We start from the raw sequence: 15,616 nt of genomic DNA on the forward strand, positions 1-15,616 counted from the left end.
AAGAAAAACATGTAAATTTTGAACTCCCGCAGATCAGAGCAACAGAATTTATTCTGTTCCACTGTGATCAAGAACAAAACCTGTATAGTTAGGTACTTCCCACAAAGCAGGTTACAAGATAGCTGCATACTTATTGTACAGAATAACCTTTAAAATTAATGAAAAAAGAGAGAGGGAAGGTGCATGGGAAAACTCTGTTCCTTACTTAAAACATTAGAGCTGATGTGACCAGTAGGATTTACACCAAGACATTCCTAGACAGAAAATAAGTAAAAGTAAGATCGCTAAATGGAGAGGAACTTTACTGTCAGCATCTGGGAGAGAATAACCGTGTACACAAAAACATGCAAAAGAACAGAAAAATTGGTTTTAAAAGGTCTTTATCTAGAACCACAATGATGCAGCTACCTTAGGCAACCTTCCAGAGAGTTTTTCAGCACCCTATTGGAAGTATGGTGCTCACAGCTACTGATCGTTGGCCACCAACTGGCTTCAACCAGTACAAACAAGACTGGCAGTGGTTCAGGACATTTCTCAGAGACTAAGATTTCCCCTCAGGCAAAATGAGTGGTAAAAATGGCTGAGGCACAGACCTAGACTTTACACATCATGTTATGACACAAACATTTCACCAAAGATGGAAAATGCAAAGGTTGATGCTGAGACAAAAAAGATGCCATGCCTTCATTCTTCTAGTGTTGCACCAAGACACATTTAAATATGGTTTCATATGTGATGAGACAAAATATAAAATATTTTGGAAGATTCCTTCTGTCATATCCCAGTGTTACTAAATATGAACTTAAAGCAGTCTTTGCTAAAGCTAAAGAAATTAAAATGGTAGCGCATCACACGAGAACCTATGCAAGCTTCAAAGCTTTAAACATACAACATTCTATCCCACCGACAGAAATGTATAGCTGCCAAATTGTGATTTCTGTACAACCTGACTGTATAGAGGGATTATGCCTGAATTATTCACATACTACTGAGGCCCATGAAATCTAGTAGCTATTGAAATTTGTATTAGAACACGACTCCCAGTCATTTGTTTTCTGTTCTGAATATTTGTCAATACTGAGCTGCATGAATAAATACATTGAAAAACTTGTTACTGTGTTGGGGGAAAATGAAGTTCCCCACAAACAGTAGCTGAGATCAAGTACGCAGCATTTGCAAATTCTGCTGCATGTATGCAAAACAATCCTATGTAAATCTGAGCATTCAACTGAATTTAGAACATTTTGAATCATTAGTATTAATACGACCTACTCTTGCATCAGAGGAAATGAAAGTTCATTCTTACAAAACAGATGATTTCACTGTTTTCTGAATTCCTTAATGGCAAAGAAAGACAAGGAAACCTCCATCTAATACAGTCACTGCAAATAGCTTTCTGCCCCTATTTTTCCCAGAAGTTATATACATAATGTATGTTCTATTAACCAGTCACTTCATTGCTTCAGTCTTTACACTTTCCACCTGCTACTAATTTCAGTCCTCACTTGTGTCACCTGAGACTGTGATGCTTTTCAAATGAATATCAGTAATGTCTACTTCTGAGTCTAAACCTTTTTATAGTAAACTGAGTATTTTTAGGTAAAATACGAATTAACCTTGTGTGCTTTTAGAAATTGTTTAGCGTTCTACATGAATACAGCATATTTTTAGAAAAATACATCAAGAGGTTCCTGATGTGAAATGCTTACAAAAACATCCTTGAAACCTGTGGGAGCAAAAGATATATTTATGCATAATCTACATGGATTTTACACATGCATATAAAAAATATATATATATATATATATCTCCTTGTTTTGTTTCCATAAAGGGTTATTGTAGCAACTAAAGTCCTTCATCTGTGACAAAAGATAAAGTTATACTAGTATTAAACTGAAGTTGCTCATGAAAAGCCAATCACATAGTTAATTCTACTTTTGTGTCCTAAACCTAAGGCAGATAACAAAACACCTTTGTTAGCATCTCATTCTCTTTTGCTGTTGTTGTTGAGACCTTTTCACCATGATAAATAACCTCATGCTAGCTGCATTTTGTTTTGCTTTTTTTTATGCATTCATTTTTCAGTCTTCAGAGTTTTGATTAGGATTTTACCCTAAAAGCCACACAAGTCCTCTGATGAGACCATCACATCACTACATCTGTGGAATTTACGGAGTACCATAGATCACATCTAGGCAACATCTATATGCAGATAGAGTTGTTTTGAATAAATCAAAACACTCTGAGTTCATCTGTTGGCAGAGTTCCTGAATATGTTGCTATGCAAAGTGCAAGAAGAAACATGAGCCCTTACGCTTTGTTGGGTGAAAGCAGTGATACAAATGCAGATTAGAGGATACTTTGAGGAAACCCTGTTCTGCTTTTGATAACACGTTGGAAGGAAGGAAGAGATTATTACAGTCCCTCTTTCCTTCCTTCACTAGCACTGCAGAGGAGCACAACTTAGTTTTAGCTTGACATTCTTGAACTTATTTTTTATTGGATAACACTCCAGCTACCTAAACACTAGATATAAACACTTCATACTGAATATGCTAGGTATATGTGTGCATGCTTATGTGCACATGTACACACATGTTGCAGTATATGCTATTGCTGCATTAACAGAATAATTTCTTGAACTATTCCATGTAGTCCAGCCAACACCCAGGATTAACTGTCTTTACATATTAGACAATCTCTTAAGTCTCATCACATTTTTAAAAAATACATTATCTCCCACACAAAAGACACCTTGTACTTATGCTTAAAACAGAAAATAACTGCATACAAAGGGTACGTGAGTAAAATTCTCCTTCATTTCATGAACTAAGTAGATAGGTAGACAACAGCTTTTATTAAACAAGACACAAGTCCCAATGACCTAAATCAAGTCTCCAGAACTGCCAAATAAACACTCTCTTCCACTGCTAGATATAAACTTCTGAGTACCAAAGTAGTTCTGTTTCCTGAAGAAGTCTTCACAGTTGGCCCATTTAACAGAAAGGATGAGCCAGATCATAACATTTCAAAAAGATAATTAAAATAGTACATTCCTATTTTGAGGAGTCTTTTTGAAATAATGATTGTAATTTTCCACTTGCCTGTGGCAGGAGCTCACCGCTTAACCCATAGCACTTGCGTTTGCTGGAGTGTAACAATGACCTCAAACCAATGCTCTGCATTGTCAGGAAGCAGGGGCAGTGGAAAGAAAGCAAACCAGAAAGACCTAGAAGCGGATTGCCACACTCCATATTTATTGCCATCTCGCAGCGGTTGATCGCATCTCACTGAAAACGAGAGCCAGAACATACAGATCTTCCCACCAGATCTGCCACCCCACACACATCAGCTGGCCTCTGGCTCTAGCCTTGAGCAGTAAGAGAAAGCTCTTGCTGTGCAGAGTACTGTGAGACAGTGAAATGAGGGTAGCATGGAGTTTTTAGGAGTCCAGATAGGACATGAAGGGCTTATTTGCACCAGGAAACAAATGAAGCATATTCTGAATTACTGCATGGAAGCACAGGAAAACCTTTGGGCATTTCAAAAGCAGTTTAAAGACATGAGCTCTCAACACTTACATTTCATTTGCTTGAAGATGGACTTGTTGGGCTCAAGCCAGTGCTGCAAAGGCAAAGCAGAGAGCAGAGGTTAATACGAATCACAGCAGACAACAACGTCCTTGTAGATGTATGTGGTACCAAAAATAGGAAGTAGGATTTTGGTTTCACTGAGACATACTTAAACTGGAAGAAGCACCTCCATACTGTTATAATACTGGAATTGTATTGTATAAGCATACTTGATGTTACCACTGCTTATAAGATGTAGTTGAGACAAAAATAAGACAAATATTTCAAAGACAAATTTAGAGAAGATAGGCTCTAGTGATTAGTTTGCAGTAGACATTTCAGTCTTACACTTTCAGCCATTTTTCTCCAGAAGAATGATCATATTGGACAGTAGGACAGACTATTCAGCAACATTAACATCATCTGTTCACTAGTGCTCTCTTCTACAGTTCTTATAACTAAAGCATGTGTAAATACTGTATTCTCAGTCAGCACCCTCAGAACACAAGCTATTGTTCTTTTCTAGAAAGAACTACAAATCTGAAGGGAAAAAAGTATACTTTTCCATGAAATGTTTACACTACAGACAGTCATTGCACAGCAGAGAGGTATGGATGCCTACCAGTTGGTGTATAACTTTACAGGGAAAGACTGCAATGGCAGAAAAACTTTCATTTTTTTTATTCTCCTGGAAAACAAACTCAGATGCTTCTGTGATGAAAATCTAGGCTCACATTTTAGGTAAGAGCCTTAGCACATCCCCTGCTAACACTAGCTGAACTGTTTAGGAGGATGTTTTGATTGACAAAAGAGCATGCTGATATTCGAGTGCCACTTCTGACCACAGCCAATAGCATTTGTACTAGGATTTTTCCTGTAAGCAAAAAATCTCCACACTAAAATGAGATTTGTGCTGCAGAAGCAGCTGGTCAAAAAGCATAGTATTCAGCTTTAATAAGCATAATCAACACTGGAAGGCCTTGCACTATGGGATTTCATTTTTAACCCTTTTCATTCTAGCTCTAAAACCCTATGGTCTACTGCAAAAAGAAAACCTAGAATTTTTTTAAACCATATGTAATACTTAAAATATCCTACAGCAGCTATTATTTTTCCTCATAACTTATAGTAATTCTACTACAGAGAAAGGCCAGGGGAAGATATTTTGTAGGAATTGTTAACAGGTGACAGAAAATTGTTATTTTAAAAATCATGATATCTCAAGAATTCAGTCAAAATCAGGGGTAACTGTAAATTAGTTTTATGGAACAGAACTTCTGACAAAACAAATACCTTGGAAAGAACATTTTCAAATATCTGCAGGTTATATGCTATGGCTGCTCAGAAACTCCTGCATATAGTTTACAGCAATATTGGAGATAAGCACTACTACATATTTCTGTTTGAAGCTCACTTATCACTGAGAGACTGATATGGAACCCTGGTACTCAAAAAACAAACAAACCAAAAAACCAACAACCCCAAACCTCAGCCACCACCACCAAAAAACAACCCCCCACCATTTCTTCACCTCTTTGCTCTCCCCACTATCTCTCATTTTGGGGAAGAAGAAGAAAGAAATAGAATTGAGAAAGTAATGACTGTTTCACCAACTCACCAGAAATATCTAGCTCATTTCATTCTTTTTTAGATCACACAGATACATTATTTATACATTTTGAGCTGAATAATGGGGAGTGAGGGTTGTTCATAAAAAGGTAAGGTAATTTAAGAAATTTGATACTGTCTGCAGTACTTTATAGATACATAATCCAGAATGAATTCACAGACAGGAAACCAGTCAAGACACCCAGATATGCAAGGTTTACTTTCCTTAACCTCTTCACACACCCACCCCACCTCCACCAGGATCTAGGCAGTCCTAGCTGAAGATTTAGACAGCAAAGAGGAACTGGGACAGTGAGCCGTGCTGTACTGTTCCCAGGGAACTGAGAGTTAAGAGGTATCTCACTATTTTCATCTAGCAGGAGCACAACACAATTTGTTTGATATTTCTTTTTGAAAGGCCAGGCTGAAATTCTAGCACAGACCAGGTCAGCATTTATTGCTGTTTGAAAAAGTCAATTACCTATTCTAACAAAAAGTCAGAGGTAAAAAAAGCCAATTTGCAAATATGAAAACCATATGAATAATCAAAAAGGGGAAACATGGATGATGTGCACCTCATGCTGTGCACCAAACCCCCAGGAATGCAGATTTAGCTAAAATGTCCAAAAGCAAACATGTTTCACTAAGACCTGACCTTTCATGGGTTAAAAATGGATTGAAAAGACACTGAGCAATTAAGCAGTCTAGACTTTCACTTGGAGGTCAAGGAACTGACAGGCAGTTTTTAGAAGCTCAGATTTCTGTGGTGACCTTCTGCTGGTGGAAGATTGCAAACGTGTAGGCAATTCAGCTGAATCTTCCAGAAAACTGAGCAGTTACTTTAGAATTTGTGGAGATATTCAAAGACACAGCAATTAGGTGCTTAATGCTCTCTGAGTGTCAGGGGAAGATAAACACCTAGTCATTGCTAGTGCTTCTGAAAATAGCCACCCCTACATTTGTTTGCGTATTTCAATTTGAGATTCAGGAAAGATTTTCCCCTGATTCTTATCTTCCAGCTTTACAGCATCGACTATTAATAATTAATAACTGTGCCTCATCTCTACTATAGAGTATTCATACTATATTTATTCCAATATTAATTAGCTGTTACACTAGGACCAGATTAAGGTTCCTATAAATTCATCAAAGGGTTTCTGCAGGAATTTTCAGCTGAAAAGCATCTGGCTTTGCAAAATTCTTTTTCCATGTATCAATCTTTTATTTAACAATTTTGCTGAAAAAGAAAAAAGAGTCCTCAGATTAAAGGAAAATACAACACTTTGAGTTAGCTTGTCAGGCTGAATTTTAAAAGCATTTTAAATCTTCAGCTGCAAAAATTTTCATTACTACCATATGCCACACTGCCTTGCATAGGTGTTTCCAATTCTTTCTTGTAAGGCTAACACCTCATAAGACAAACAAAACAGACAAACAAAACAAGTCACATGTAAACTTGGAACCAGAGACAAGAATCTTTAATTTCTCTCCTTGCAGTAAAATGTGGAAACTAGGGGAAGAAAAAAAAAAACCCAAAATCTTAGACAATTTCATTTTTGCTTCATGTATGTCACACTGATGCCCATAAAGGTTGCTTTAAATGGATGATGGCCTACACCCTCAAACCAGCTTAGCTTTATATGTGATAGTACTTGATGATCATCAGAAATCATTCCTGCAGAGGCTGAGCCTCCCATTTCCTTGACGGCATGTTAGCGACATGGTTGTTGCTCAGTGGAGAAGAAAGTACTTTGATCCTAATTCAGATAACACCTATTACCAAGGATCCTGTGAGGATATTCATGTTCAGCACAGCCAGTTTCTAATCTCTTCTGCTGAAAGAGATTTGGGTAGCATCTGGGTATCTAGATGGTCAAGGAGACATCGTCACAGAAGCAGAAGGCAGAGAGAAAGATACTTAGAGATCTTGAAGGTCAGTCATGGGATAGCTACCTAGTCTTGGTGCTTCAAGTGCCAGTGGTGAGTAAGCAAGCTACTGTGAATAGCACTTTTGGTCCTGGGATCCTAAAATATGCTGAGAATTGCCTTCTGACTAAGGTTTCATTGCGGCTGCATGCTGTGTTTCAGACTACTGCAATTTTTACTCTGTAAATACAGCCCTCACCTCTGATCAGCCTTTAAGTGGCACTGAGTAGTCATTAGCGAGGCCAGGTGTGTTCTTGCTTACCCACAAATGCTGAGCAGCTGATGTGCTACCAGCTTCCACAGCACAAGCTCAGGATGAGCAAGGACACCACACAAGGGCAAAAGCACCATTCTGGAAAGCCAATTTAACTCCACAAACACTGATGTGCTTTTAGTAAAGACACTTGAGCCAACAACCTATTTCAAACAAAGACATTCACTGAGAAGCTCAGACAGGACTGAGCTTGGTCTCGGCATAGCACAGGATTAAGTGTTTTAGAATAAGAAGCAGCGAGGAAAGAGGACACAATGTCCCACACCTATTTTTACAGCCCTTGTAAGGGGTCAGGTGTCATTAAAATCCCCACATTCTTCTTCCTCTACATTGCAACAGCCACTCTACTGTGCAAAGATGTGTGTTCCAGTCTCCTCTTTCTACAGACTCCTGCATAAGACCAGCACAAACCAAAGCCCACCTCCTAAAAAACCACCAAGCCAAAAGCAGGTGCTTGGGACCTGACCAACCAGAAGTCCAATGAATTCAGTGAAAAGTCTCTCCCCCCCTCCAACACAAGAGGCTTTTGATTTAGTCCCTGTGTTTGCAAGAGGAGCAGTAATGAAAGGACAAGCAAAAGTGGCCAAATGCTGTGAATATTTAAATCCCCCTCGGCAAGCAATACTCAGTCAAGTGCTCAGATGTGCATACAGTAAAACAGAATCAGAAGAACCTGCAGATGTCACAAGAATATTCCAGCCAGGCAAGGACTGGATTTGAAGACTTTGTTTAACAGACAGAAGAGAGCAGGAGAATGGAGATATGCACTGAAGCACTGCTAGAAAAGTAATAAAATTAATTTTATTTAAATCTCAACCCTGTACTAATCTTGAAAATGAATACCTAACCTTTTCCTTGAATGTAAAGCAAAATCAAAATCAATTTGCTTTAGCCTCAAGGCAGTGACTTGCACCAGGTCACCGCCTGCCAAAAGTCAGACTCAAAAAAAATAGTAACAGTATCCAAGGCTAATGGAAGCTCAGACAGAGGAATTAATTGGTTGCCCACTCTACAACAGCACAACAGATGCCAAATGACCCGGGGCACCCTGCATGTCTCCTTCTTCATGCCCTGAGGCTGACACTATTTTTTTATGCCTTCAAGAACCTCTATACCAAGAATATCGATATTGTTCTATTGCAGCAAAGGAGCTGTTCCTCTGTAGTACTCCCAAAATCAGGGCATCGGCTCTGGTTAGTGGTATGCTAAGCAGGAAGAAACAATGTACACCACTGTCACAAAAATTAATCTGGTCCAGAAATAGTACCATACGCTGGAACAGAACCACCATTTGTATGATTCTGAGCTGGAATTTATTAAACAAATTTCCAAATTCTCACTCTGTTATTCCTATTACACTAAAATATTCAGAGAAACTCCAATGCTGCAAGTTGGAGTAGCTTGACCTATCCATAACCGCTACCTTAGTTGAACATCTGGCCGTAACATCTGCATATATTGATGTATACATGAGCCACCACACACTCACAGCCAACAGGTTCACAATTGATGGGAAAAAATCTTTATTTTCATTAAAATAGCCTGCAGAATGATTTGGGTTACAAAGTTACTAATCTTCACACAAGATATTTCAGTTAGTAGCATTACTGCTGAATTAAGTGTATATGTATATTCACACTGCTATTCATTTGTGCCAAGATTTTGTTTAGTACATAAATGCACCTCTACTGGTAAAAGCAAGTATCCATTTAACTCAGCACTTTGTCCCTGAAAATGGCCTGAAGCAAACACTCAGAAAAAGAACAAAAGTAGTAGCTCCCATTGTGTTCACTGTGCTTCCAGCGTTCCACCAGCTTCCATTACAATTTGATTGTAAGTCTTTCTAGACTTTCATCAATTTGTCTAAACACTTTTTTTTATATTTTTGGCAGCTACAACAATGAATTTTATGACTAAGTATGGTATTTTTAAAACTATTTCTCGATACCTATTGCTTTATAATTTCCTTAAGTGCGTTTTAGTTCTGTTACAAGAATTACAGGGCAATCTTTCCCTGACCATCATCTCCAGGCCATTTTACATTATATTGTTCTCTCTCATTCTCTCTTGCTCATTCTCTTGCCCTCTCTCTCACTCACTGTCTCTCGCTCACCTCTTTTCCTAGCTGAATTACTCTATTCTAATCCATCTCCATATGAAATCCATTCCTACTTGATATCATTCTCACGGCCTTCCTTTTTCCTTTTCTAGTTCTACTATATTTTTTTGAAACAGCATGACCTGAACTGCACACACCAAGCAGGGTCACAGCAAGACTTTGTGCAAAAGCATCTAATTTTTGTGATAAATCTGTCCAGGAGGAGAGATTCATATGCATGGAGAAGCATTAAAATTTTAATTAACCTATGGCTCAGTCACTCTGGTGTTCAGCCTATAATACTTCTGCTCTATTCCTTCAAAGAGACTGAAGAGCTCCCAGATAGCCCTCTTTACATAGCTGTATGGAGCCTTACAAGTCATTACACAAAGACATAGCTTTGTTAAACTGAGGTTGCAGATTATCTGTTGTGTCTTTTTGCCAACCTTCACCACCTTCACGTGGGACTAAGTGCACATTTTTAAGAACATGTATTAAATAGCTGTTGTTGCTAAAGCAGAGACCAGCTGCACCCAAGACTTGCTGACCCTTTCAAAAGGTCTGTATGATGAGGCACTGCTGTACATTTTGGGTACATGTCCCATTAAAAACAGAACTGCTACTTCATGATAAAGAAATTCCTTACTCACAGACAACAGGCTGCAATTTCCTTCACTAGTAAATACTGGGACAATGCTGAACAACTTAGGTTATAGGATTAAACAAATACTCTGTCCAGGTCCATTGGAAGTGACATACTCTAAAATACAAGTGGGACTCCCCAGCAGCTTTACTAGTGAAACAAACATGTAATCTGACAAAAAACTACCTGTGTGTAGAGGTGCCTACCAGTTTTCAGTGCATCTAAGCTTGAAAGCAAAACAAGAATTTTATTTGTGACAGTTCTCTAGGGGGAGACTGGCAGGAGTACCAGCAAATCTGTAGTGCACAATGTCATCTTTCTAACGATGCACAGAGCCAGGCTCTGTGCTCTGGGGACGTCAGAAAATCCCAGTGTACTCACAGCCACCATTCAAGATTGGCTTCGTAGTGGGAGGTATTCATACAGCAGTTTCACTGATTTGAAAGCTTTGTTTTCATACTGGCAGACATACATGCACACAGCTAAAACCACTGCACCGCTGTGCTGCTCCCAGACAACGCTGCAACATGTCCAAGTGACAAAGCACCTTAATGCTTCAGGGTGATTACAATTTCTCTATAGTGACTGGTAAGACTTCACAGTTGCTTCACGGTCCTACAGTGGTCCTTTTCATAACACCTAACACTTCCACTCTACCCCATGGGTAGCTCCAAGGTATTTCTGCCTAATGACCACCTCACACTTTCACTTTCAAAAACACAATCAGAATCACGTACTCAAATCCACCCATGGTGGGGGGGGAACTTAAGTATTTCCAACTTTAGATCACTGCTGAGATGCCCTCCTGAAGGGACTTAAGGAATAAATTTCACCACACTGCCATCTTCCTTCAGCTCAATCCTCCATTGCCCTCAAAACCAGTGGCCTCTCTCAGCATGGGATCCTCTCTAGTGAGAGATGCTGAACAGTAGCTGTGTAATTTCATTCTATTCCCATCTCCTACCAGCCCAAAAAACACAAAAAAGGTGCTCAGTCAACCCAGGGTATCTGGCACAGAATTAGCCATGCTGCATTTCCTCAAGGGTGAGAGTGTGATAACTGGCCTCAATATAATAGCTAGTACATGACAATGTACCCACAGGTAGGTCCTTGAGTAGCAGAATCAGTAACATCTTCTCCAGGTATGTCTCCTGTTTGAAACTACTTATTTCTAAAAAATACAAGGTCCAAATTATGGTTTCTGGGTTCTTACAGTGTCTCTGTTTCTCAGCTCTCTCTAGATTCCCTATAGAGTGGGTTTGCCCTACAGCGTTTACCTCAGTGAGAAGAATAATAGGGTTTTACCCACCAATGTGGCAGCTTATCTTCATCAAACCTTACAGGAACTTAATGTTTGAGACCTATATCCCCAGCTAAATCTGACCAAAACTGGCTTCAAAAGTTACTATAGTTGAGAGTCGGGGAGAAAGGCAATGTGATTCCATATAACTACTTTTCTCAGAAATCCACGCAAAAAATTCAACAGTTAATATATGAACATTAGGAACTCATTTGTTCCCAGTGTAGTACCATTAGACATAAAATGGCATACTGCAATTACTGCATACTTTTAGTACAATCCTGGCTTTTCTGAAGCTACCCTAAGGCACAGTTTCCCCAAAGGAACCTCCAGATGTGATGCTAGAAGATAAAACAGCAGGTATGGTGTTGAACCTAGAGTCTTTAACTGCTAGTTCAATTTGAGGTCGTTGGCATTGTTACTCTCCTGTATATCCAAAGATATAAAAAAAAGCTACCATGCTGCCTTCTGTTAAGAGTGCCTTCCAGAGTTTCTTTTTTGGTATGGAATAGAAAATGGAAAAATATAGAAAATTTTACAAAGTTTAAGTATGCCTAAAATATCCACACACATTTAGTTATGCAGAAAGAAATCATTATTATAAAAGAGGGGCTGGGGGGAGGAAGGAGTATACATTATAACTTACTTGAAAAATAACCTGTAAAAACAACAGCTATTTCCCACCACAGTTTTCCCACATTTCAAAATTTTGTTCCAACCTAAGACAATTAGCTCAATTATCTACATTTTTCACATAGTCAGAAGTTCTGAATGTTCTAAACACAAATACTGAAACAGTTTGTTTGAAACATCTGAAATATTGAAACTTTTCATTTTTTAAAGTCTCAAACTCAGTCAAGTGTTTCAACACTCCTAAGTCAAAATGCTACATTTTGGTAGCATACTCTGAAAGAAGACATTTACAATGAATTAAAGCTAGTACTTTTGCCTGCTTGAGCTCCCTTAATAGATTACAAAACAAAAGGACTGCAAATTAGTTTTTGGAGCAACTCTGCAACCTTTGCACAAAAAACTACATACAAATAAAAGGGAGGCAAGCATCATTGGTAGACTAAATGCCAGCAGGAGTAATTCTGCATAATATTTATATATATATGTGTGTGTGTGTGTGTCTCTGTGTGTGTGTGCGCACTATATAATAATATACTATTATGTCATATAACTTAACTATTCAAAGAGCCAATCAAGAATAATTCACTAAAAGCCAGAATTAAATGCATGATTTTAGCAGTTTCATTTGGAACCACAGATATAGTGCTTTCTGTGCAAAGACAAAGATTATGCAGTGGAATATAAACTACAACAGAGGCATTCAACACTTCCAAGAAAATGAGCAAAGCAACATGAATTGTATGCTACCTGCATCAGAATCAATCATAATTCTCCTAAAATAAATGTTATGCTTTCTTGTTTCCGCTTTTATTCCATATTCTTTGAAAGAAACTTCAGAAGATGGTACTTAGTCTCTATCTCTGTCAATGTTTAATATAAACTCCTTCCATAAAATTATAGAGACCTCTCTTAAAATGCTTTACAAATCTACTTAAAAATTTTGCCCCATTGCCTCCATTATGGCCATTCCAGATGCTGCAGCTCTCATTGGCTTAATTAAGAAACAACCTCTCTTGCTTAAATGTTCTTTTTCTTTCTAGTTTACAGTCTGATGCCTGTATAACCATATACTGTTATCCTTTGTTTTGCTGCACTAAATGGGTTATGCCCTTCTTAACATCGTCTCAAAAACAAGCTCCCTGTTCTCTTTATCTTTCTAATATCGCTTCTCCCAATTCAGTTAAGTTGAGCTTTCTTAAATGCAGGCATCTAGATCAGAATAGCTGAGGTCTCATTAGGGTGTAATGACATCAATACTTTCCTGAAAATACAAATCCAAAACCAAAGTGTTTTCTTTCATAATAGCCACATCATGCTGGTGGCTTATTGCCAAAACCAGACCAGGCAGTATTAATTCTATTCATTGTCCCGCATCTCTTTATTTGCCTCCAGGGCACTGAAGTACATTGTCACACATATCGTTGAACGGGCTTAGGATGAACTATCACTTCCCTTCAAAGCAATTGTTCTCAGTCAAATCACCAGATTTAACTTTAGAAAGAAGCTCTTGGCGAATTCCACCTACAGATCTTTACTGAGCTACTGTTTCTGTTTTGTAATACATCTAACCGACCCATAAGAATGTACTGCAGGAAATGTCTCTCCCTTTTTCCTTAGTGGGACCTGCAAGAATTCCACAGAGCTTCAGAAATCTCTTCTACAGAGCTCTAAGTACTCTTTCCTGTAAGGTGGCTACGATGATATGACATTCCTCTTGTGACCCCGCTACAACTCATACTTGCTACTGCTTATTGCTATAACCGCATACCTAAACAACTACTCCTCTGTAATCTCAGGGGTTTTTGTTAACATGAATTTCAGGCAGCTAAGCTCACAACTGCTAAAATACAAAACTGTGGGAAGAGCCATCACCTACCTCATCATTTCAAAATCATGATTTCCTCTAATTTTCTACTGAGCTATTTACTGATGAACTTTATCTAGCTACAATGCCTGGGCCCCAGCATAATTATTTATGAAGTCCCATGCTTGTTATACTACTAGGAGACTGTTGGCTAGTATGTTTCTTTAAGATCAGAAAAAGATCAGAGCAGTCTTATGCTGACGGGAGAATTGTAATTATAGTTTCACCGTCTTTCTGCATCTGACTGGGAGGTATTCATGCATTTGTATCTGATATAGAGGTAAGACTCAGGTAAGTGAACCTCAACAAGATCAGAGATTCAAAAGAGCCAGATGACATAAAAACAGTATTCCTTTATTATAACATTTGTCTGCAGTTTAGTCCTTAGGATAGTGTTTGTTGCAGAGGAAATAGCCACTCCGAGGGAAAGCATTTTATGTATAAATATTTAGAAGTGCAATCTTAAGAAAAAGAAAAAAAAACAACAGAACAGGACCAAGGGACAATAGAAGATACTGCATGTAAAAATAGCTTATTTTGACGAATTGTAATAACCCTAAGAGAAAAATGTATGTTGTTTCCAACTTATTATCCAGAGCATATAAGTCTGTATAAAGAAATGTCCCTTATAATTCATGTCCTAATTAATGAGAGAGTTTAAAATCAGGAACTAATATCCAATTAGAGAAGTTATCCATCTACTTAAAAACATGAGAGTAATTATAAATCAGCATTTAAAAATGCATGTATGGAAAATGTAAGCTTGAGAAGTTTGCTTAACAAAATCCAACTGAAGAGTGGGCCAGTTGATATAAGCCATCCTACTACACAGGATGGCCACAGTATTCTTAGTTGTTGGATATAAAGGGAAATTAAGACCTAGGATTTTTTAGGTAAGAACATAAATGTTTTCTCAAATTGTTTTTTGCTATTAACCAAGAGAAAATTTAAGCTTCAGTATAAACTATAAACTTCCATAAACTTAACACAGAATTAGCTATACTATTAAGATGTGAAAGAACAACTGTGTAGCCAACAAGAATAAGATACTGGAGCGAATTTGTCAATATAGTTAACAGCTCTTTGAAACATGGGAACAACATAATGTATGATATAACGGGCATCCCAATGGGAGTGGGTTTTTAGAGGTTTTTCTGAAGCAACACTTTTTAAAATTATTCTGCCAAAAAAAATTTAAAGTTTTTACTAAAAAAAGCCTCTTAATTGCTGTTAACTGAAATAATTTTTCTGTAGCAATTTTTTAGTGACTGTCAGAGAAAGGCCCAATAAAAGTAAGTATTCATTAAGTCCTACCCAGTTATAGTCTAATCCAGCACTCCATCTACTTTTTCTCTCAATTCCAACCAGGTGAACACCTCTATAATTTTAAAGATTGTGAAGAATTAAGTACACTGGTCAGAGTAACTGCTAATTATTCTGCTCATTATTTTAATTTCAAAAGGAGGATGCAATGGAAATGATCTGCTGCAGCTTTGCAAAGCTACTGCAATTCTATAAGGTTGAGCAGAGGGCAATTCCCTAATTCCAGTGATTTTTTATAAAACTAACTAGGGTGTAGCAAGATATATCCAGCAAAATGTTTTTCTCCTCCTGAATCACAGCAGTTTCCAACTGGTGATCGTTTACAGATATTAAATGCCAGTATATGCCCCCATGATATTTAAAGTCATATCTAAG

General features: G+C 37.9%; 1 protein-coding gene across 1 annotated transcript in view; it reads right to left on the reverse strand.

The window, feature by feature from the left end:
• FRMD3 (FERM domain containing 3) overlaps nucleotides 1–15,616 on the reverse strand; it is a 140,355-nt gene that overhangs the window by 60,436 nt on the left and 64,303 nt on the right. The window contains exon 3 of the mRNA XM_072859275.1: nucleotides 3,582–3,624. Within this exon, the coding sequence (XP_072715376.1) occupies nucleotides 3,582–3,624 (43 nt within the window). The remainder of the gene's footprint in view (nucleotides 1–3,581; nucleotides 3,625–15,616) is intronic.

The sequence above is a fragment of the Ciconia boyciana genome, chromosome 4 (assembly GCF_034638445.1).
Source record: "Ciconia boyciana chromosome 4, ASM3463844v1, whole genome shotgun sequence".
NCBI classification, from domain to species: Eukaryota; Metazoa; Chordata; class Aves; order Ciconiiformes; family Ciconiidae; genus Ciconia; species Ciconia boyciana.